A 20,573-nucleotide genomic window follows, 5' to 3' on the forward strand; every position below is an offset into this window, starting at 1 on the left:
AAAAAAGGAGGAAGGACGAAAGGCCCATCAATGAAGTGAGAAATTAAAAAAAAAATAGGTTTAGTCACGATGGGGTAACGTCAAGCTGTGTTCCACCTTGGTTAACTCTTGTGCATTGGCCAAATTGTCCACAGCGATAGCCAAGAAGACATTCAGTAGAGTATCTAAGCAAACAGTTATGGAAAAAATACACTGTCTGGACATTGATCTTTAGTTGTACGTATTTTCACAACAGAATAAAACGAAATAACTATGACCCATGTTTTTAAACTTCCACAATAAAAGGGTACAGTTGCCAAAAAGTGTGAGCACGATGAAGAAGACGGAGAAGGCCATGCCCTTGTTGACTCCACCCTGAGATTTGATGCCAGCATACATCACCATGTTCCAGTCTTCACCTGTCAGAATCTGGACAAGCATGTACAAACATATAGTGAAAGGCATTGCACACTAACTTTATACATTTCTGATTTTTTTGTAATGTATGCAAACAAAAAGCAGTAATCACTTCTCACTTTGTGCACTATTAATTAAGAGACAACTGATAACTAACAACTCTAATAATGTCACTAGCAATAGTATTATCAGATTTTCAGACTACAAGTCACACAGGAGTTTAAGTCGTAGTTCAGCAAGGGCATTTTTATTTTATTTTATCAGAAACAAGCATAAATTAAACTAACTATAATAAAATTGAGAACAACAGGCTTCATAAAAAAGGCATATGTTAACATATTTTTTTCTAGATAAGTATATCCATATAAAAAAGTAAATATAAATGAGTTTAGTAAAATATGGGAACTGAAACACCTTTTGCACTGTAATTAATCTTTAATAGTTAGCCTACAAAGCATCCTGCCCTTCACTAAAGTCACAAGAATTTAGCTTACCTGAAACACTGTCATTATTGCTGCCGGGAAGGTATCAAAATTTGTTGACGGAGTGCCATTTTCAAAATTAAACCTAACAATGACAACACAAATGGGGAAAACATACTGATTTGACTTCGATTTCATAGAGAATAATAACATAAATGTCAGATTAAATCATCTGACAAGTGCACCAAAATGTATTTGTCTCTTTTAGGAAAAATGAAATGGTACTGACTGTCCGCCAAAGAGCTGCATTCCCAGGAGAGCAAAGACAACTATGAAGAGGAAGAGGAGGAACAGCAAGCTGATGATGGACTTCATGGAATTGAGCAAAGACACGACAAGGTTCCGTAAAGATGCCCAATACCTGAAACATTGAAAAGAGGTGTTCAATTCCGACTCGCCTTGAGCATAAAAGGATTCAACTCATCCATTTTATACGAGACACTCACTTGGTGACTTTGAAGATTCTCAATAACCTGAGAGCTCGTAAAACACTGATACCAAATGACGTGCCCGGCTGGATAAAGGACCAAAGCACTTCAAATATGCTGACACAGATCACCTTTTTAAACAGGAGCACATACAATACAACTATTATTTACGACAGAGCTGTTCTTGGTGGGTGGTGTTTGGGATTCGCAGTGGCACTCACGATGCAATCGAAGCAGTTGAAAGAGGAGTTGAGGTATGCCTGCTTCCCCAGACCGTACATCTTGACGAACATCTCCGTCAAGAAAATCCCCAGGAAAATAAATTCAGCGTAATCTGTCATGAAAAAAGCAAAAATGGATTATCAAAAAATAAACATAAAATATGGGGAAAAACTTGTACATTGACAGGTATGTCAGTCACTGTTCAAAGCCTAAAATATCAAAGCATCAAGAGAGATGTATTTAATCTCCCTTATTTCACAAAACATTGTTTTAAACAACTGTATGTCCATAGTGCACATAGAAAGATAATTACACCTGATTCTCTTGAAAGATATGCATCTCTGTAATAATATAGAGGAACTTAACTATAGTTTGCTCTTAAATACACATTTTAATTGTCAGTTTTACTCACTTAAAAAATCGGAAAGTGGTTCTGGCTGGTCGTAATGCACCACAGCTACACACAGCGTGTTGAGGCCCACCAGACACAATACGGTCCAATAGAAACCCTGCGACTTCACAACATGTCGGATGAAGAAGCGTAAGCGGCGTTCTCGCCTCTTGAATGTGGATACTTCGAGCTTGGAGCTTTTTAAGCTAGCACGGGCAAATGGCGAACCTAAGAAGGGAAAAAACAACAACAACAACACAGTATTAAATTCATCTTGACCCATTTATCTGAATGTCACATTTAGACTATTGCCAAAGTATAAAGCTGCAGGTGAAAGTTAAAAATGACCGTTAAACTGGCATTGAATTGCTTTTTGTATGTATTGCATGTTTATCTTGATTAAATTATTAATTTTGAAGCTCACGGTTTTAATAATGAGACAAAAATGATTTAAAAAATGTGTCATCCATTCATGAAGTTTAAATCATAAGGCATTTCCATACATGTCATTCTTTAAGAAGTCATTGCACTAGAAATATAGATAACTTTATGTTTTTGTTAATGTAAGTGTCATAAGGCTATCATAATAAACATGTCACCCGTCAAGAATGTGAATGAATGCCTCAAACATGTCAACACTGAATATAAAGTGTCATAATTTACATAATATCACGGAATTGCCTGACATTGAGAACAACAGATGCCCAATTCATTTCAACTGGGATGCCTGGCTATGAATGCTTATTTCTCATTGACTGAATGAATGTCCATTTGCCCCTCCCAGTCAAGGGGTGAATGATAAAAGAACGGAAAGGGTAAGATGAGAGGAGGAATTCATATCAGCAAAGAGGAGAATGAAGGAGAGACAAGGAGAGAAGGGTCAGGTAATGCTGATATGCAAGATAGCATCTGTATGTACTGTACCTATGCTTTGCCTTTTTGTGTGTTTGCGTGTGTGTGTGTGTGTGTGTGTGTGTGTGTGTGTGTGTGTGTGTGTGTGTGTGTGTGTGTGTGTGTGTGTGTGTGTGTGTGTGTGTGTGTGTGTGTGTGTGTGTGTGTGTGTGTGTGTGTGTGTGTGTGTGTGTGTGTGTGTGTGTGTGTGTGTGTGTGTGTGTGTGTGTGTGTGTGTGTGTGTGTGTGTGTGTGTGTGTGTGTGTGTGTGTGTATGCATTTGTGTGTGTGTTGTCTTACCAACTGCCAGATCTCCCTCCCCCTCCTCTGGGTTTAGAAGCTCAGCTTTGCTTTTGTGGTTTTTGGTGGCTCTCCTGCGGGATCCTGCAATAGAAAGTAAAAGATACAATTCAAATAATGGAGCACTATTCAGGTCATTGCTTAGATTCATATTGATAATTCAGGCATTGATTTTTGTTTTTAATTGTGTCCCAATCATTTGGAATCCAAGTGCTATAAATGTCCTCAAAATATGTATGTTTAATCTCCCCCAAAGATCAATAGTGAATTGATGGCGTGATAATTTCATTGCAAAACCTGTATTAATATTTCTAGTCAAATTTGCATGCTATTCTGTTCACAAATAGATTGAATACTTACCATCATAATCATTTTCATTTTCATCATCTGCCAACAGCACCTCTTCTACAAAAAACAAAAAAGTACACTAAGACACTTGTTGTTAATACATTTTACAAGAATAGCACCCAACTAACAAATAAATATATGAATGCATACTCGATGATAGTCCAGAATACTTAAATAAATAACATTTTTGACAGGTAACGGTAACTTAATCAATGCCTGCTTTTCCCACTGCAACTGAAAGGCTGCAGCTTTTGTATCAAGCCTTTTATTTTAATCGACTTATTTTCATGTAGATGGTCCATTCAAGAAGATCAAAGCCCTCAAAGTCCTCAATTTGCACTGCACAAGCCTACTTCCTCTCATCTCGGCATCTGTCCTGCATGTCCCACTACATGCATTACACTTACAAGGAAGGCTAGCATTAGAATTGAATTGTGGGTAAAAAGAGGCATCAATGACAAAAAAATAATGTTAAAAAGTCTGAATATGTTATTTTAGAAGTGTAAAGCTTTAACTTGCAATATGGTGGGTACACTATGTGTATCTTAGATGGAAAAAAACAACTGCTTTAGCTTTAAAATTGTAATATTTTTGTATATTGTATGGTTAAAGTATATCAACAGTATTTACCAGCTTTGCAAATCCACTCCAAGTAACCATTGAGTTCTCTTTCAATCTGCTGCTGTCTTCTCAGCTTGAGGAACTCACTTCTGTTTTCCACTCTTTCCCTCTCTTTGGCAAACTCTCTGAGTACACACACACACACACATAGACAAACATGTAAATGTAACAATGAATTGTAATACTATTAAAGAACAAAACCAATATTCCCTCCAACATCATTTGCTCTGCAAACCTTACCCTGACAACACACCCAGCACCAGGTTGAGCATGAAAAAGGAACCGATGATGATAAGTGGGATGAAATACATCCAGTTCCATGCGCTCCCTGAGGCATCGTTGCTCTGAAAATAATCACACACACACACACAATTAGAGATCAGCGGAACAATTTGCATTTCAACTAATGTCGAGGCTTTGTGAAGGTTCTTGCATTGTTAGTTGATGGATTAAAAAAAGTCAACTCAAAGACATATCATTTTTGTTTTTGGTTCTCAACCATCTAAAGGCATCCAATGACAAAATCATGAGTGATGATTGAATGTCAAAGCAAGATGATTAAGCATGCATCCTTAGTTTCCTTTTTCAAATTGACAGGCTTTTGCAGGCCTCGCTGGAAAACATTTTTCCTGCTTCCTGTTTAGTCATCCATTATTTCCTTCAATCTTTTTTATCCTTCAATTCCCTTCATGCTTCCCAGCCATCTTTTAAATGGCTTATCAGTCTCACTGATCAACATCCATTTCCTGAGCCTACCTTTAGACCTGCTCACTTCTTCTCAACTACGGAATATTATTCTAATAGCCCCTCCCTACCTTACCTTGCCTCCTTATATCCCTTCCTTTACTGCCGTCCAGGAAGCTGGCCCTAGCTGCTGTTGTACCCAATGTACCGCAACCCCCTCCCTTTCTACCATTAAACTTTTATCACTTCTCTCTCCAACAGTCGCAAGAATAACTCCGGCTGAACAGGCCATTTTAAATATAGAGCAGCGCCGAGAAAGAGGGATGCGGGAAGAGACATCTTGCGACGGGGACAAGACGGCGGTGTAAGAGTGGGTGTGTGACGACACAAATGGAAAAAAGTGTAAAAGGGGGAAAGCGTTGGCATTAAATTTACAAGAGTCAAAGACCTTCTTCTCCATAACAACTAAGAATCCAAGAGGTAATTGCAAAGTGACAAATATGCAATACAAACTGTCAAATGCGGTCTGGTAACACGTGATACTTGGGAAGAATACCCGGTACATTAGGTAGAATTACAATACTATGTACTATAACCCTGATTTACTAATATTGACTACTATATTGCCTGACATGGTGAGACACTGTGATGCAAACTGACAAACTAATGATGTTTCAATGCAATGTACACTCAAACATGGTGAATGGTAGTCTTCAAATTAGATTATCGAGTTGTGGGGTGAACGATATTGAGAAAAACAAGAAGAATTGTACAGTTTTAGAGTCATTTCAAGATATTTGTTTGTGAAGTTGTATTGTATAAATTGGAAGAATAAATAACAGCACTTACATAGTAGAGAAGTTCAGTCCAGCCTTCCATGGTGATACATTGGAAGACGGTGAGGATAGCAAAAAGGATGTTGTCAAACTGAGTGATGCCATAGTTTGGACCTAACCAGTACTTTTTACACGTGGTACCCTCTGGACATAATCGTGATGGAAGTGCTGTCCCGCATGGGAATTCTTCTCGAATCTCCCCTGGATTTGGATAGAAGGTGAGCAGTAGTATCACACAACAAAGTGTTTAAAAAAATCAGTAAATATTCTGTACCTGTGTGATTGTCAAAGCAGGTGGTGTGAAACTTTCCCATGTAAAATTCTAAGCCGATGATGGCAAACATGAGGATGGCAAAGAAAAGCAGGAGGCCAATTTGTAGCAAGGGAATCATGGCTTTCATGATAGATTTCAGCACCACCTGTAAGCCTGGAAAGAAAGAGTGTCATCAACACAAGTTAATTTACTTTCCTTTTTTTTAAGTAACAAAACTTGGGGCTTCATGATTCAATAATTGGTATTTCTCAAGTGGATTAATTAAAAAAGACCATCTGCTATTGAATTGATTTTGCAAATGTTCTCGTTTGGTATTATTAGGAAGTGCCAATTTCATTTTAGTTTTAAATCCCCTTTGCAGTTTTACAGTCCCCAAGTGATGAAATACAACAATCTGTATTCTAATGTTTCTAGTTATTATGCCATGTTTTCAACCAAAAAAGTGTACATTGAAGTTTATCTTTTACAATATATATACATATAACAATATATTATATATCAAGAAATACTAGTCTAATACATGCAGTTCACTTGAGATATTTAGCACAGTTTTAAATAATTAATTTTTCAAAATTAACAGTTGCTGGAACAAAAATGCCACCTTAATAAAAGAACAAATTTGGCAGCTTGGATCATGGAGAACAACAACAAAGCTGAATATAATAATTTCAAAGATAAAATTGCTTATTTAAGCTATATTTGCCTACAATAAAGTCTATATATTTGACAACAGAACATGCAATAGGTTTGATTGAAATTCCACACTTACTAGGAATACCAGACACCAGCTTGAGTGGCCTTAACACTCGAACAGCTCTCAGGGTTCGTAGGTCAAAATCTGAGCCTATGGTGGACAGGATGCTAAGTGGTGGGGGACAAATGAAAGGTGAAATAAATATTCAAGTTACACATTTCCTTCGTCAGCTTTTCCCTTCCTCAGCACATACCGCCGCGTACACAAACTGACTTGTAGTGATTATGAACAACTCCAGGCGCATCCTATGTAAATCCCGCAGAAGCTGAGCAAAGCAGGACGGGGAAGTGTATCAGGGCAAATAAAGGGGGGGGGGGAGTTAAGGGGCTGCTGATCTGAATTGATGAGGAAGCGCTTTACATTTAAATTAAAAAAAAACATTAAAAAGAGGAGTAAGTAGTAGTTATAGGAAAGACGACAGAAATAGATGCTGACTTGTCGAATGTCCGACTATTTTTGATTCAAAGTGTGCATTCAGTGTTTTTAGACAGGGGGGGGGGGGGGGGGGAATTGACATTGTGCTAGAAAGCGCAAGGCAAACTAAGAATGGTAAAAAAAACATGGTGTGTGTTCCTGTTTTGAGTGTGTAGAGCGTCCCCAGTGCCGCCAGACTTCCAGTCAGTCCCTCGTCTGACGCACAGAGTGAATCATCCCTCCTTCTTACGCTTTGTTTCTTTTTTTTCTTTTTTTTATATCCCGCCAATCTGATACATTTCCACTCTCCTCTGTTCCGGTGACACAGCAGAATCTTAATCACGGCAGGTTTTAAGTCTGACTATTGGCTATGGAAATAGGCAAAAAGAGCAAGTGACAAGGATGTAGGATCTAAGGCTTCTCCTGATATGACTCTTTAAATATTCCATTATGGCTGGAGAATGTAGTTATACGGTTCTTGGAATCAAAATGTGTGACATCAAGTCATCATAGGAGATGCTCATGAACCTTAGTGGTTCCACATTTGGCCAGAAGGCAAGTGTTCTTCTCTCCAAGGACTGAATAAAAAGAGCACTTTATATTAAGGGGTTTTACACTTGGAAATGTCCTTCAACAAACTGGTTTGGTACCCTTTATACTTTAATTTTAACAATGTATTTTTATTTCTGACATTCAAACTAAAAGAGGGGAATTTTTATTACAGTTACTTTAAAACTCAGCATAAAGAATCTCAATGTCTCTCATTCATTTGACTAAAATTATGTTCATATTACATACATTTTATGGAAAAAATTATGAAGATTAATGTCAACTATTAAAAAAAATCTGTCCTATGACAAACACTTAGGTAGATGAGGCACTTCCTCATTCACACACAGTCTCCACAGTTACTCTGCCCTTTCTCATTCATAAGCGTTTCCATGGCAACTGCATCCTTGGCTCATTGATAGAATCTTTATATTGCCTTGGAAACAGAGCCAAAAGGAGGAGTCAGGTGTTGTTTTCCCCCGGTACTTTTGTTTCTGTTTCTGCGCATTAACAACTAACATGAATCTAAAAAAAATAGGTTATTTTTAGCAATCTAACTCATATAACACAGAAACACATCTTTTGGTGAAAGATATAACATAGGAACAATTTTCCCAAATGCGCGCTAGAATGTAGGTCATTAAGTGAAAACAGGAAAACAAAGAACATCCAATAATGATTGGAATATACATTTTTAATCAAACAGCAGCTCTTTTTTAAGAGCCCCACTCATTGTTTTTAAGTAACGCTAAGCACAATTGCTTTTCCCACTGCCCTCTCTCACGGGAATGTAACACATTATAAAAACATAATTTCACGTGTCTCCTGCCATCTGTGTACCTGCTGACTTAGCTAAATGAGGCTAATTAGTTATGTCTACCAGGCTGACCAAACACACTCTCCACTTATCTTTTTTGCTGTTGTTATGATGTCCATTATCTAAAATGCACTTTTGCTATAATCATGCCAGCCAGAAATAATGAGCTGCTATTTTGTTTTTACCTTAAATTCACTGAACGGATAGCTTTTTCATTTATTTTCAATTAACTACAAAAGGAAGAATGCCACCCTCTTCATTTCCCTAATTCAGCAAGTCTATAAAATGACCTAAAGGTGTCAGAGATATACTCTAAGAATGGTTATAAAACAAACATAATTGGATTAATAGTCAATAGTTGGCATAAAAAAACACTGGTATAGTTTATCTACTCAAGCTATATCTCATACACACACATATTATTGCCTAGGGCTATTAAAGTGATAAATGTTGGCCACTTGACACCTACTGTAACCTGTTTACCCTAAAAAGAAGACATCCCCTATTTTTTGGGGGTGCGGGGGGGTCATCAAGTGTGGACCTATCGAGACTGTTGTGATTATCTCATTCACTGCCAATAACAGCAATAGACATCAAATTAACTACAATGCCTGACATTTAATGATCATGCCTCAGTGCCAATGGCGAGGAATAAATGTCTGATTAATTTGGACTGATCATTCGATTGCTGCCAGCCCCCCGGTCCAATTGAATTGGACGTCTATCATCGTCAGTGGCAGACAATTGGCTAAGGGCTTTATAAATAAAAGTGACTTGACCTAACTTGACTACACACGCAGACATTGGCACAGAAACATGGTTGCACATAAATCAAATGATTATGCAACAAGGTTGTTGTGAACAGCCAATCTATTTGCAGTCACTTTGAGTGTGTTAATGCATTTATCTTTTGAATGAAAGAACAACCACCGGTCTTTACAAGAAAGTAACCCAGTAGGAAATAGGAACGTGTGTTTGAAGTGGAAATGTACATGGTTGTCTATGCACACCGGTCACAGTGCTATCAAAGGTATGAGCCAGGATGGACGGAAAGGCTAACATCTTTCATGTTCAAAGAGGTTGTGCAGCTAAAACACACTCAGAGAGAGAATTATAAAGATGGCAATACTGTGCAATTGCGTCAAAGGAATCATCTACCAACCTACCAGCGGGAAACCGGGGTATCTTTCAGAAAGCGCACACAGGAGGAAATATAGTAAGGTCTCGTAAATGATCTTGTAGACATACTGCTACCATACCAAACTGTTCCAAAGCTCATCGACCTTAGGTATCAAAGTCACCACGTGTTTTGTAGCTAAAATTAGAATGTATATAACATTTCTGTAGTCATTAATGAGACATCAAAAGCCTAAAGATTAACAGAATATTTAGATTTTTTGCGAATTAATGATTTTAAATTAGAAAGAAAGAAAGAAATACGAAAAACGATGATGATTCATTGACGATCAAAATAGTTTCCCATTCAATTTTATGACCAATTTGGTTTCACTGCTATAGACAGCAGTGCAAATCCAACCCATTCTGACTAGGAGAGGTTGACAAAGACCAGAATTCTGCCCCCTTTTATCGACTATGACAAAAAAGAAAAAGAAACAGAACCATCAATGTCATGTGCTGTCATCTGTGTGCAAGCAAAAATAAATAATAATAAACAGGCCTTCTCACAATCCACTTTCACCTGCTTCCCTTGCCTTTCTGTTCCATCCAAGTCCACCTCCCCCACACCTGCTCTATGTGTACTATAATGTTGTGGCATTTGTTCACTACCCGGGCAGCTGGCTGCCTGTGGATCTGCTCTGTGATCTGACTGCTGCCTTGCTCACGATGGGGCCATTCATTATAGGAAAGGTCACTTGCACTAACAAACACACGCACACACACACACACACACACACACACTGTAAAAAGACAACTGAACTAAACCTCACGTTTTTATAACATGGTGCACATACTACATAGTGTATTTGATAGGTTTCTTTTAAGTACTAACAAAAAATGAGCATTTTTACTTACCCCGTGAGCACTACGACAAAATCCATGACATTCCATCCATTTCTCAGGTAAGAGTTCTTGTGGAAGGCAAATCCCAGAGCTAGGATCTTAATACCAGATTCAAAACAGAAGATCCCGATGAAATACATTTCTGTAGCGTCCTAAAGAACAAAGCAGACAGGTTAAAATATGGAAGGAAAAAAAGGGCCGCAAAATTGAACCATGTATCATTTGTGGTTGCCTTACCAGACGTTCAGACAGAGGCGTCTTGTCCCCGTCAGGCAAATGTTGTTCCAGTGCCAGAACGATACAGTTGGCAATGATGGTGGCGAGAATCATCCACTCAAATGGAGTGAAGGAAATAAGTTAAGAAAAATAATAATGTCTCAAATCCACACAAAAAGAGAAAATCCCCCCAAAAATCTGAGCAACATTAGTTGTATTGAATCTAACTGGGTGTACCACCTAATTAACAGGAAAATGGAAGATATGTTATACTTAAAATAATAGTATTTACAAACTACTTCTTTACCCTGTGCCCATCTAACAAGCACGTACACACACGCAATCCAACACATAAATAAATGACTCTCACTTTGCCATAAATCTTCAATAATGAATTGCATCCTGCGCCTTTCTCACGGCTATATATAGCAATGACTCAAAAGCAAGCAAAGAATTGAGAGTGAAGGAGCTTCATTCTTTTTAAGCTTTGTCTTTGCCATTTTACACCTCCAGTGTTTCACTTCAGTGTGTGGAAACATTTACACGCTGATGAGGATGTTGGTAGCTCATTGAATTGTTTTGCCAAGAAACGGGTCGTAAATCCTCTAAAATATTCTTGATGACGCAAACAAGCACACATTTCCTAACAACCCAACTCTCTTTTATATTTCCCTTTGTCATGCCACACCTCCAATGCTTCAATATCCCTAAACTACCTCATTGCTGCTATTTTTCCCCCTTTTCCCTGCAACAATTCCTCCATCTATCCTTTTCGTCATGTCACCTTTTCCTAGCCGGGCCCATAAATCCTCCCTTTGCCTATCATACCATCTCCATTCAATATCTAAAAAGAGAGAGGCGTAGAGTAAGCGATGCAGCGTCAGCAAATGCAGAGGCAGCCAGGAAGAGAGTATGAGCGTGTATCAAAAGATGGGGGGGACGGCATACATAGAGAGTAAAATAGAAGAGAGAGAAAGAAGATGACCTGTGGGCTCAGACGTGATTGAAAAGACTGAGGGGGAATAAGAGGGGAGGGTAAGAAAAGTAAGAGAGAAGAGCAAAAAGAGCTCTCATATGAAGGATAACGCAAGACAGAGGGGTGTGAGAGTATTGCGGTATTTTTTTTCTCCTCCTGAGCTGTGTGGAAAGTAGGTTAGTGGCAGAACACACACAAGGACTGTAAAAAGGATGGGGGGCTTACATGCAGTAGAGTGGGAGGAAAATGGTACATTATGCCGCATGTGACACTCCTGCCATACTGTGTGTGTCATCACTACACGACTCCATCTTTCGATACACTTCACACATTTCCGCAACTCCACAAGAGCATATGTTGCAAGTAACGCACAAAACAAGGCACACATGGCAATTGTTTTTTTTTTCTTAATGCAGGGATGGGATAACTATTTCACAAAGGGTCGTATTGAGTGCAGGTTATTTTGGCTTTTTGTACAAATACTTTTTCTTACACGTTGACGTACACAAACACGAAGTTTAAATACACAGACAGTAGTTGATGACAATAACAAACACCAGGGCCACCTGCATACTATTATTATTATATAAATCCATTCATTCATTTTCTGTACCACATATCTTCAAAAGGTATGTGTGGGGTGCTGGAGCCTTTCCCAGCCAACTATGGTTACCAGGCAGAGACCCCCTGAACTGGTGGCCAACCAATCACAGGACACGAGGCGATGGAGCACCATTCATGATCACACTCATACCTCGGGGGCAATTTAGAGTGATCAACCAGCCTACTTTGCATGTTTTTAGTGTTGGGAGTAATCCGGGGTACCTGGAGAAAACCCATACAAACTCCACACAGTAAGGTCGAAACAAATATATAATGAGTTGACTGTACCTTCACAGCACACTGGCACAATGTTTGACTACATTGCTAGACAAATTGGACTGCCCAAAGGCCAGTTTAGCCCTGCTTGGCCTCTCTCAGAAGGATTTAGCATCAATCAGTGTTTTAGTCCTTGCAGGCGCCCTCCATTCTTCCTCCTGTATATTCTATACTGCATATGTTGTGCCTGCCTCAGCCCTGCTACTGCCACCCTCCTCTCATCACCCAAATACAGCTGAATTGTCACTTTCACAAGATGCTGATGCTAGTATGTGTGAGATGAGCACAAAGTCTCCTTCTAGCATGTTTCTTACATAATATTCATGTGTCAATGGTAACTGGCAGTGTCTGCTGATATGATGTATTCACCTGCTTTCCTCTGTTAGTGTGTGTTCGGTAAACCAGTGAAGCAGGCATGCAGGAAAACAAAACACATTTTTGTCAGGTAGCACCCATAACACGTGACCAAAGAAGACAAGAATTGGGAAATCAATCCATCACACAGTATCCCCTCTATTTCTTTCTCTAGTCACGTATGCCAGTGCACCAAAATAGTTCTTTTCTAACGTCACGGCACCCTCCCTCCAAAATCGACTCTCTAGTCTACACAGCCTTTTTCAAATACCCTGTTTTAAGGATGAAAATTACATTTAAAAAAAACAGAGACTAATATTTTGCCAATGTGGAAAAAGTAATGTATAGCAGATATGGGTGAAGGCAAATTGCCGGAAAAGATAATGTTGTATCCATCATGCAATACTGAGTTTTATTGTGACATCTGTTAAAAAGACTTCAAATCTAGACTAGAAAAAGACCAGAATGTCAGACCAGGTTTAGTCTTGATATACAATGAGCTAAATGAATGGCACATAAAGACAACCATAGCTTCATACTAGCCCCTATAAACAGTCCAAAAGCATAGTATCTTTAAAACATGAGAGCATGTAAGCATTACCTTCTTTATATTAAACACACACATCTTCATTGAAAGTCTACGAAAATAATGAATTGGTTAACATTGAAGTGGAAATGAAATTCAGTATATTCCATTTGTTATACATACAGAAGAAGCTGAAGATCTAAAGAGGAAAAAAAATGAACAATTACTTTAATCTACAGTGCCTGCCTCCCTTAACCACCAATCCTGCGCACACACACACACTCAAACACACACGGAAATGAGGTTAATATTTTTCAAATCTATGAAATTACAAGTCAAAAACATTGATGTGTGATATTGTATGTATAATTAGTGTAAGATTCTATAGGTTACCGTCTGTGTAAATGAGAGTATTGGCCTAGAGACGGATTCGCTTATTTATTACCAGGCAGTCAAATGCCATGAGTTAGGCCTCCCGAACCTTGAGGGCAAACACCCATGCATGCATGCAAGCACACCCATACACCAAATCAAACACAAGTTGCAGCTGTCAGGATCAAAACACCTCCACAATTCTTAAATTAGCATCATAAAAAGCGAAAGGAAGGACAAGATATAGTGACGAAGAGAGTGAGTGGGACAGCGGTGCCGGGGAAGAGGTAGGAGGGGCGGAAGGATGACAGATCAGGTAGGAGCAAGAGCAAAAAAGGTGCAAGGATGGTGAGAGGTGACGACAAAACATCATGTCCTATCATTCAGAGATGGATAGAAGGAGGTCAAGAGGGGGCAAAGGGTTTAAAAGTGTTTGTGGGGACCTGACACGTCTTCTGTTGACATCAACGAGACAAAATGTTGGTAGAAAATTGTTGTAAATGCAACTCTTATTTAGGATTTAACCCATTTGAGAATGTATTTATGTGTACTTGATTTATGGCTTGTCTATAAGAACTCTGAATATAATTTGGGATGTTTTAGTCACTATTATATAGCGGTAAATGATTTAAAAGTAGGATGACGCACGACTTGGTGATCATTTGGCATAACTCAACAGTGTTTCGCACTTGGGTATCCTTCCTCTTTTTTTACCCTCCCCTCCTACTGCATGTCCATCCCCCGTTTCATGTCTCTGCTCAAGCAGCACTTTCAAAGACACAACAGAAGCCAAAGATTTTCTCTGTACTTCCACACCAAGCATGGATCTATTTGCATAAATTCGATAACGAAACCATTTAATGATCAAAAAGACTGCATTAGAATCTATTCCGACAAATGACATTTTGGCAGTCAAACATAAAAAAAAATGCAGCCCAACTGTACATGCAGTCATATTAAATATACATTAGTTCAGCTCTTATTATATATTTTTAAATCCCATTGTTTTTTCCGTTCTTCCAGTTATTTTCCATTTAGGGTGTACACCCTTTTGAATGATTGACGTGGGATATAAATCACCCATCATCCTTTTTTATCCACCTAGGTACACTTTCATGCCGTGACCTCTCACTCATATCCATGTCACCCTTTCAATGAACCTGCCAACTTGAAAAACTATTTGATCAATTTTATTTTTAAGCCAGGTGAAGCCACTACAAATCAATGCATTATTAAAATGTAACAATATGACAGATAACTTAAGAGTTACTGACCAGCCACTATTTCCAAGATGTAACCACTATGTAAACAAAAGATAAAGCACCTGTAGACAAATATTCAAATAACCTCACACACAGACTGAGGCTGAATAAATTCTGACTACTTAACAAATGCCTCAGTAATCTATTCAATAAATGAGATTCCACAGTAAACATAGATCACCTATTCCACCCACCTCAAAACCAGCTGGTTTCTTTCTGCGTTTCTAATTGTGGGTGTGACTCCCATCTGTAAATGATGCTGTACAAACAAATCAAAGTGTTTTTACGAGTATGCAATTCGACTATCAATTCAATTTAACTGAAACCTATTGCACATTTGCAGAAAATAAACTGATATGTAAAAAAAACTGATAACAGAACCCATTGCCACACAGTAACTCCACTATGACATTATAAAATTGGCAAGGTCAAAGGGTCATTTTAGATCAACTTTCAAAAAAAGCATCCAATAAATGACCTGTGAATCCTCCCACTGTCCGTGAAATATTATGGAATTTAGAATCAACGCATTCATTATAATTGTATCATTATTCAATGTAGGAGATAAGAACACTAAAAACAGCTAGTCTATTGACCTCCCTATTCCCCACCCAAAAGATATCGATAGTATCTTTGTGGTATGCCAATCCTAATTAAAAACCCATAAAAATGTCTGTCTAAATAGGGATGTACTTATTGGTTATTTATGTGTCACTCCCTGGTGTCCAAGGTAAGCCCTCAAATAAATAAAGATTCTCAATGAGTCCACTGAGACATCAGCATCTGGTGCCTGAAGCCATAGAGTGTTTCGGTTCGATGTCCATTTACTCAGATATGACTCTTGAATCACCTAATCAACATCAGCCTAACCAGTGGATACATAAACTGACAAGTTTTTGTTTGGTATTCATATTCAATTTTTTTTTTAAATGGAATCTGCTTTAAACTGAAATCCAAGTTATACATTACTCTGTCATTTACTAAATATACTGAGTCATAAACATTAGTAATTCTTGGGTTTCACCACAGCAGCCTAATAAATGCATATTGTTTTGTCACCATACAAGCATCAGAAGTGATCAATAAAATCATTACTTCACTTTTCATTCACCTTCATTTTCCCCTGCAATGCAAAAACTTAATTTTAAGCAGACTCAGACCAACATCCCACATCTTAAAGCTGGGGCAATCACTCCCTATTCATTTGTCCAGAATGGTGCAATGTGCAGATTTCTGGAAAATAAAATTGCTTACACACAAAGAAAAAAAACTGTTCAGAGGAAATTCAGTCATTTTTATCATTAAGAACATTCATTCATTTCCAATAATAGAAAGAAAATACTACAAAACACACCCACTGTTTTAACAATCCAAAGGACGGCTATGCCATTAGCTCTCATGCACCGTAACCAGAAAAACTACACGTGCAATATGGAAATTTATGTCACACACAAGCACCCATATGATGAAATAGGCTTTAATTTCTTTTATATGGACCCTAGCTATACTGCCTCCTTGATATAATCCTTTGTCCTCCCAAAGCATTAAAAACAAATATAGTATAGACACATAAACACTAAAGCTGGTATTGTTTTCTCTCAATATCATCACCTATTTCCTTCCTCTTTCATTTCTTTTACCTAATCTGTACTTGCTGACATCAGCAACCAGCAGCGCCCCCTAAATACCGCCCACACCCCTTTCTAGCTGCATCAAAATACAATTACACAAACACACACTCACACACATCCACACACACACACACTAACATAGACCATTCAGGGCTCATATATCAAGCTCCCACATGATGTGACATGGAATTACTAGCAGAAGTGATTGATGCCAATCAACAGCCCATAAAAAAGGAAGACTGGGGTTTTTTTGCCGCCACCTTTTCATTAAGCGTAAATTACAAGTCTAGCCTAAGTTATGTGGACAAGCATTCTCGTTAAGACCTTCAGTTATTCTTAAAACATCACCAACAGGGCTTATACTTACGACATCACAGGTAAAGGATATGGCCATTCGGTGATCTTTTTGGCGTATTTTCTCACAAAGTTATCTTCGCTGAAAATGAACAAGGAGCGGTTGACTGTGAAACAGTTCTGGCGTACTGGGATGGGGTTGTACAAGGCCATAGTCCGGGCTCTCTGAGCCATGGATTGCTTGTACATTCTCTGGCCTCCCGGCCCACCAGGCGGACCATGTCCCATTCCGTGCCCGTGAGCGTGGGCATGCCCGTGCCCGTGTCCATGTCCGTGAGCATGTCCGTGGGGTCCTCCTTGTCTCCCTCCACCACGGCCACCAGGGCCCCCTCCACCAGGCCCTCCACCGTACCTGGCTGGTACTTCGTCTCCAAACCGCGCCATTCTCTGGAAACCAGAAGCCAATCTTGACAAAGGAGCGGAGAAGGAGACCAATGCTTAGCTGCACAGCCACACATTACATCCCATCCGGATCAGAACATCTCATATGTTCAAATGGGTCACGATTCTGCAGCTTGTGGCCTATGCAACCTGGGCGTCCATGCAGAGACCACCTTCCCTGCGTGTCTCTGCCAGGAGCCGGTCGTGGATGCGAAGGAATAAAACGACCAGTCCGACACTTTCCTTGAATCCTTCCGAACCCGGAGGACGATCCCCCAGCATCAAATCGAGGGGACGTATTCAACACGAACCGCGGCTCGTCATGGCTGCTGCATCAGAACGCGCCACAGAAGCCACAAGATTTAGTTCTTCACTGTCATGACAACATGTCACTACAGTACACACGCCTTTAAAATGACACGGGCCTCCGTAATTTATAACATTCAAGGAATCGAATGTTTAAAAAAACACACCTAAAATAGACATGGTGCAATTGGATAACCCTGAAAAAAATGCTGAGTGAAAAAGCATCTGAAATAAAATGCTACCATTATTTATTTATTTTTTGGAGAGGGGGGAAAAAACGCAATATTTGGTATAGTATGTTGCAATTAGGTAGCAATGCCGATTTTACCTTTAAGTGGAGAATCTGACAAGGCTTGAGTGCAAGAGAGGGGAAAAAAAATGTCATTGGTTTAAAAATATAAAAGAGCGTGCAAACCGGAGCATTTCCTTTGCTTTAAAATGTCCATGCCGTCGTAGTGGAGAGCATCCTCCTCCCTGGTTGCAACACCTGCTTAGCCATCCACGGACGGAGAGGACACGGCGTCATAGACGCGTGGGACAGCTTCTTTCCTTGATGCCTTGCAACCTCTCATGAAAAAAAAAATGAAGAACAAAAAAACCAAAATCTCGCCGTGTCCCGATTCAATCAAACCTCCGTCCTCTCGGACCGCTTGGATATCCTCCTTAAGCGTCCTCTGTAAGGAGTGTATGGTGGTAATGGTAGAGGGGGGGTGAGGTTCCTCTACCAGCATCCCCAGGGGGGGAGGAGGGGAGAGAGACGCAGGAATGGAGGGACAGATGGATGGACGGATCGAGAGAAAAAAAATGAAGGGAATGGTAGCAACGGATTGTTTGTAATTGATGCAGAGACAATCACGCCATATTTGTGCACGCTGCTTCCCTGTTTGCGCTGCAGCTGCACATACCTAATGACGCATTAGCGTCAAGTTGCCCTTCTGTACAGGAAATAAAAAAAATAAAATGTCATTAGTTTGTGTTGCAAAAAGTTTTGTTTGTGTCGTTAAGGGTTTTGAGGATATTAGATTGTTTAATAGGTCATTTAGAGTTCATCAGTTGCCTAATAATGTTAGATTCAATCTAAAATGGTTGGCAAATGTTTGTGCAGAAAAAAGTTTTGTTTGTGATGTTTTAATTTTCGAGATATTGAGGATACTTTGTTACAGGGCATAGTGAGCAGAACTAAAATGTGTTTTATTTTGGTGGGTTCCTACTTAAATGGTTCATCATGGCAAGCTTGACGTTTAATTATGTCTTACACGCCTGTGTTTGTGTATGGTTAACCTGGCGTTTATATATATAAAATAAATATAAAAGAATATAACATATACATATAAATGTGAATTTGAAGAAAATATTCACAAATGTGAATGAGTCATTTAATATAGTCTTTTAAAATGTGAACTCACCTAATACTTGTTGATGGAGTAATTTCACCATATACAAACCAAGTCTTCATTTTACTTTGCAACAGTAAGGATGACCACATCAACCAAACACACTGAATTCATTTACAATATCTTGATCGTGTAGCTCAAACCCACAAAATATACAGAATTAAAGTGCATTTAAGATGGAAGACTCCGACAAATAACAGAGATACGTCGCTGTCGTGGTACTCGATGTCCATTAAACGTAGACACCTCATCTTTTAAGATCTCATGAGTGAAGTCATATCTGGCCTGGTCCCTGCAAAATATAAGGCGATAAAAATGAGTGACTCAACTAAGTGTAGGCATAACTACTTCAACTACAGTGTATGGTACTCTCTGCTGAACCTTAGGATGTAGAGGGAGCGTCTTGGCAGCAGCAGATCCAACCACTCATTCTGAGAATCTTCTTTAACTAACCGCATGACACTATCAGAGAGAAGACTCAATCCAGAGATTGTGCTTCCACAGAACTGTAAAAAATAGAAAACAGTTATTCAGTTAGAAAATGTCTTTGACATGCATCTCTAAAAACATATTGGGATGTTCTTTACCTTAACACTGTCAATGTGAGGTTTAATATAACCACTTTTATCCAGATCCAAGACATGAACGGGCCCAAGAAGTGAACTTCCAGAAGCAAATGCTACTGAACGTACACGGGTTAAAATGGCCTGGCACCCTTCACTCCACGTTAAACGTTCAGTTTCTCTGAATCCATGTATAGCCTGTGAGGGAAGAAATCAACATGCAAAATGTAAATGGACATTGGATTCAATACGAATTATGTATTCATATGGACACATATTTAAGACTCACATCATCCCAGTGATCGAATTCGTAACGTTTCTTCTTCAAACCTGCTTCCAGTTCCAGCAGGAGGGCCCCCTCCTCTTCCTCCGTGATGAAGGCCGGCCTTACCTCTACCTGTGTCCCTAGTTTCTGCAACAATGCCCGGCTTGACCCTATCACCAGTGGCGCATCACCTTCGCTTTTCGAATCGCCAACAGCCACAGAGTTCAGATGACGAACAGATCTCGTGTGAAAAGCTACCTTATAGTATTTAGTTTTGATTGCATTCACTAACAATGTCATATTCCTGCCGAATAAATAACCTTTATCCTGTAAGTGTTTTAGAATTTAGACGAGTTCACGTAGGACGCCATATCTAAAATGTAATGCATTATGGGTAGCGTAGTTAAATGAAACTTGTTATAAAGTTAGGATGTAGTTCTTCACTCTGACCGCTAGAGTCCAGTAGAAATCGATTGTGTATTGTTACTACTGTTACTTTAGCATCACTCTACCTTTTTTTGTATCAAACATTCAGGTTTTTGATCCAATCTTTTAGATTCATCTTGCAGAGGTTAACATCTCAACTCTACATAAGATGGATTGGGTTCAGCAGGGGCATAGTGCACTACAAGCATCCAACTATTAAATAATTCAGTCTTATGAAT

At 39.1% G+C, this 20,573-nt stretch overlaps 2 protein-coding genes across 16 annotated transcripts in view; both read right to left on the reverse strand.

Annotated features, from left to right (window-relative positions):
- The window catches only part of LOC144208874 (voltage-dependent P/Q-type calcium channel subunit alpha-1A-like), a 53,045-nt gene extending 34,482 nt beyond the window's left edge, over window positions 1-18,563 (reverse strand). For 14 of the 15 annotated variants that reach the window (XM_077734931.1, XM_077734932.1, XM_077734933.1 and 11 more), the window contains exons 1-17: window positions 17,034-18,563; window positions 10,667-10,772; window positions 10,442-10,581; window positions 6,643-6,734; window positions 5,874-6,026; window positions 5,613-5,800; window positions 4,320-4,423; window positions 4,089-4,204; window positions 3,471-3,515; window positions 3,111-3,194; window positions 1,941-2,147; window positions 1,528-1,640; window positions 1,325-1,437; window positions 1,108-1,239; window positions 891-963; window positions 291-408; window positions 97-164 (exon numbers count right to left, since the gene is read on the reverse strand). In XM_077734931.1, the coding sequence (XP_077591057.1) occupies window positions 97-164; window positions 291-408; window positions 891-963; window positions 1,108-1,239; window positions 1,325-1,437; window positions 1,528-1,640; window positions 1,941-2,147; window positions 3,111-3,194; window positions 3,471-3,515; window positions 4,089-4,204; window positions 4,320-4,423; window positions 5,613-5,800; window positions 5,874-6,026; window positions 6,643-6,734; window positions 10,442-10,581; window positions 10,667-10,772; window positions 17,034-17,383 (2,202 nt within the window). In that variant the 5' untranslated portion in view covers window positions 17,384-18,563. The remainder of the gene's footprint in view (window positions 1-96; window positions 165-290; window positions 409-890; window positions 964-1,107; window positions 1,240-1,324; window positions 1,438-1,527; window positions 1,641-1,940; window positions 2,148-3,110; window positions 3,195-3,470; window positions 3,516-4,088; window positions 4,205-4,319; window positions 4,424-5,612; window positions 5,801-5,873; window positions 6,027-6,642; window positions 6,735-10,441; window positions 10,582-10,666; window positions 10,773-17,033) is intronic. The other variant, XM_077734918.1, reaches the window with a different exon arrangement.
- Window positions 18,564-19,124: 561 nt separating this feature from the next.
- alkbh7 (alkB homolog 7) lies at window positions 19,125-20,507 on the reverse strand. The gene is made up of 4 exons (XM_077734943.1): window positions 19,933-20,507; window positions 19,668-19,841; window positions 19,462-19,586; window positions 19,125-19,372 (listed from the first exon to the last, which is right to left on the reverse strand). The coding sequence occupies exons 1-4, from the start codon at window positions 20,206-20,208 to the stop codon at window positions 19,252-19,254; spliced, it is 696 nt and encodes a 231-aa protein (XP_077591069.1). The 5' UTR covers window positions 20,209-20,507; the 3' UTR covers window positions 19,125-19,251.
- Between the last annotated feature and the right edge of the window lie 66 nt (window positions 20,508-20,573).

Source organism: Stigmatopora nigra, chromosome 15 (assembly GCF_051989575.1).
Source record: "Stigmatopora nigra isolate UIUO_SnigA chromosome 15, RoL_Snig_1.1, whole genome shotgun sequence".
NCBI classification, from domain to species: Eukaryota; Metazoa; Chordata; class Actinopteri; order Syngnathiformes; family Syngnathidae; genus Stigmatopora; species Stigmatopora nigra.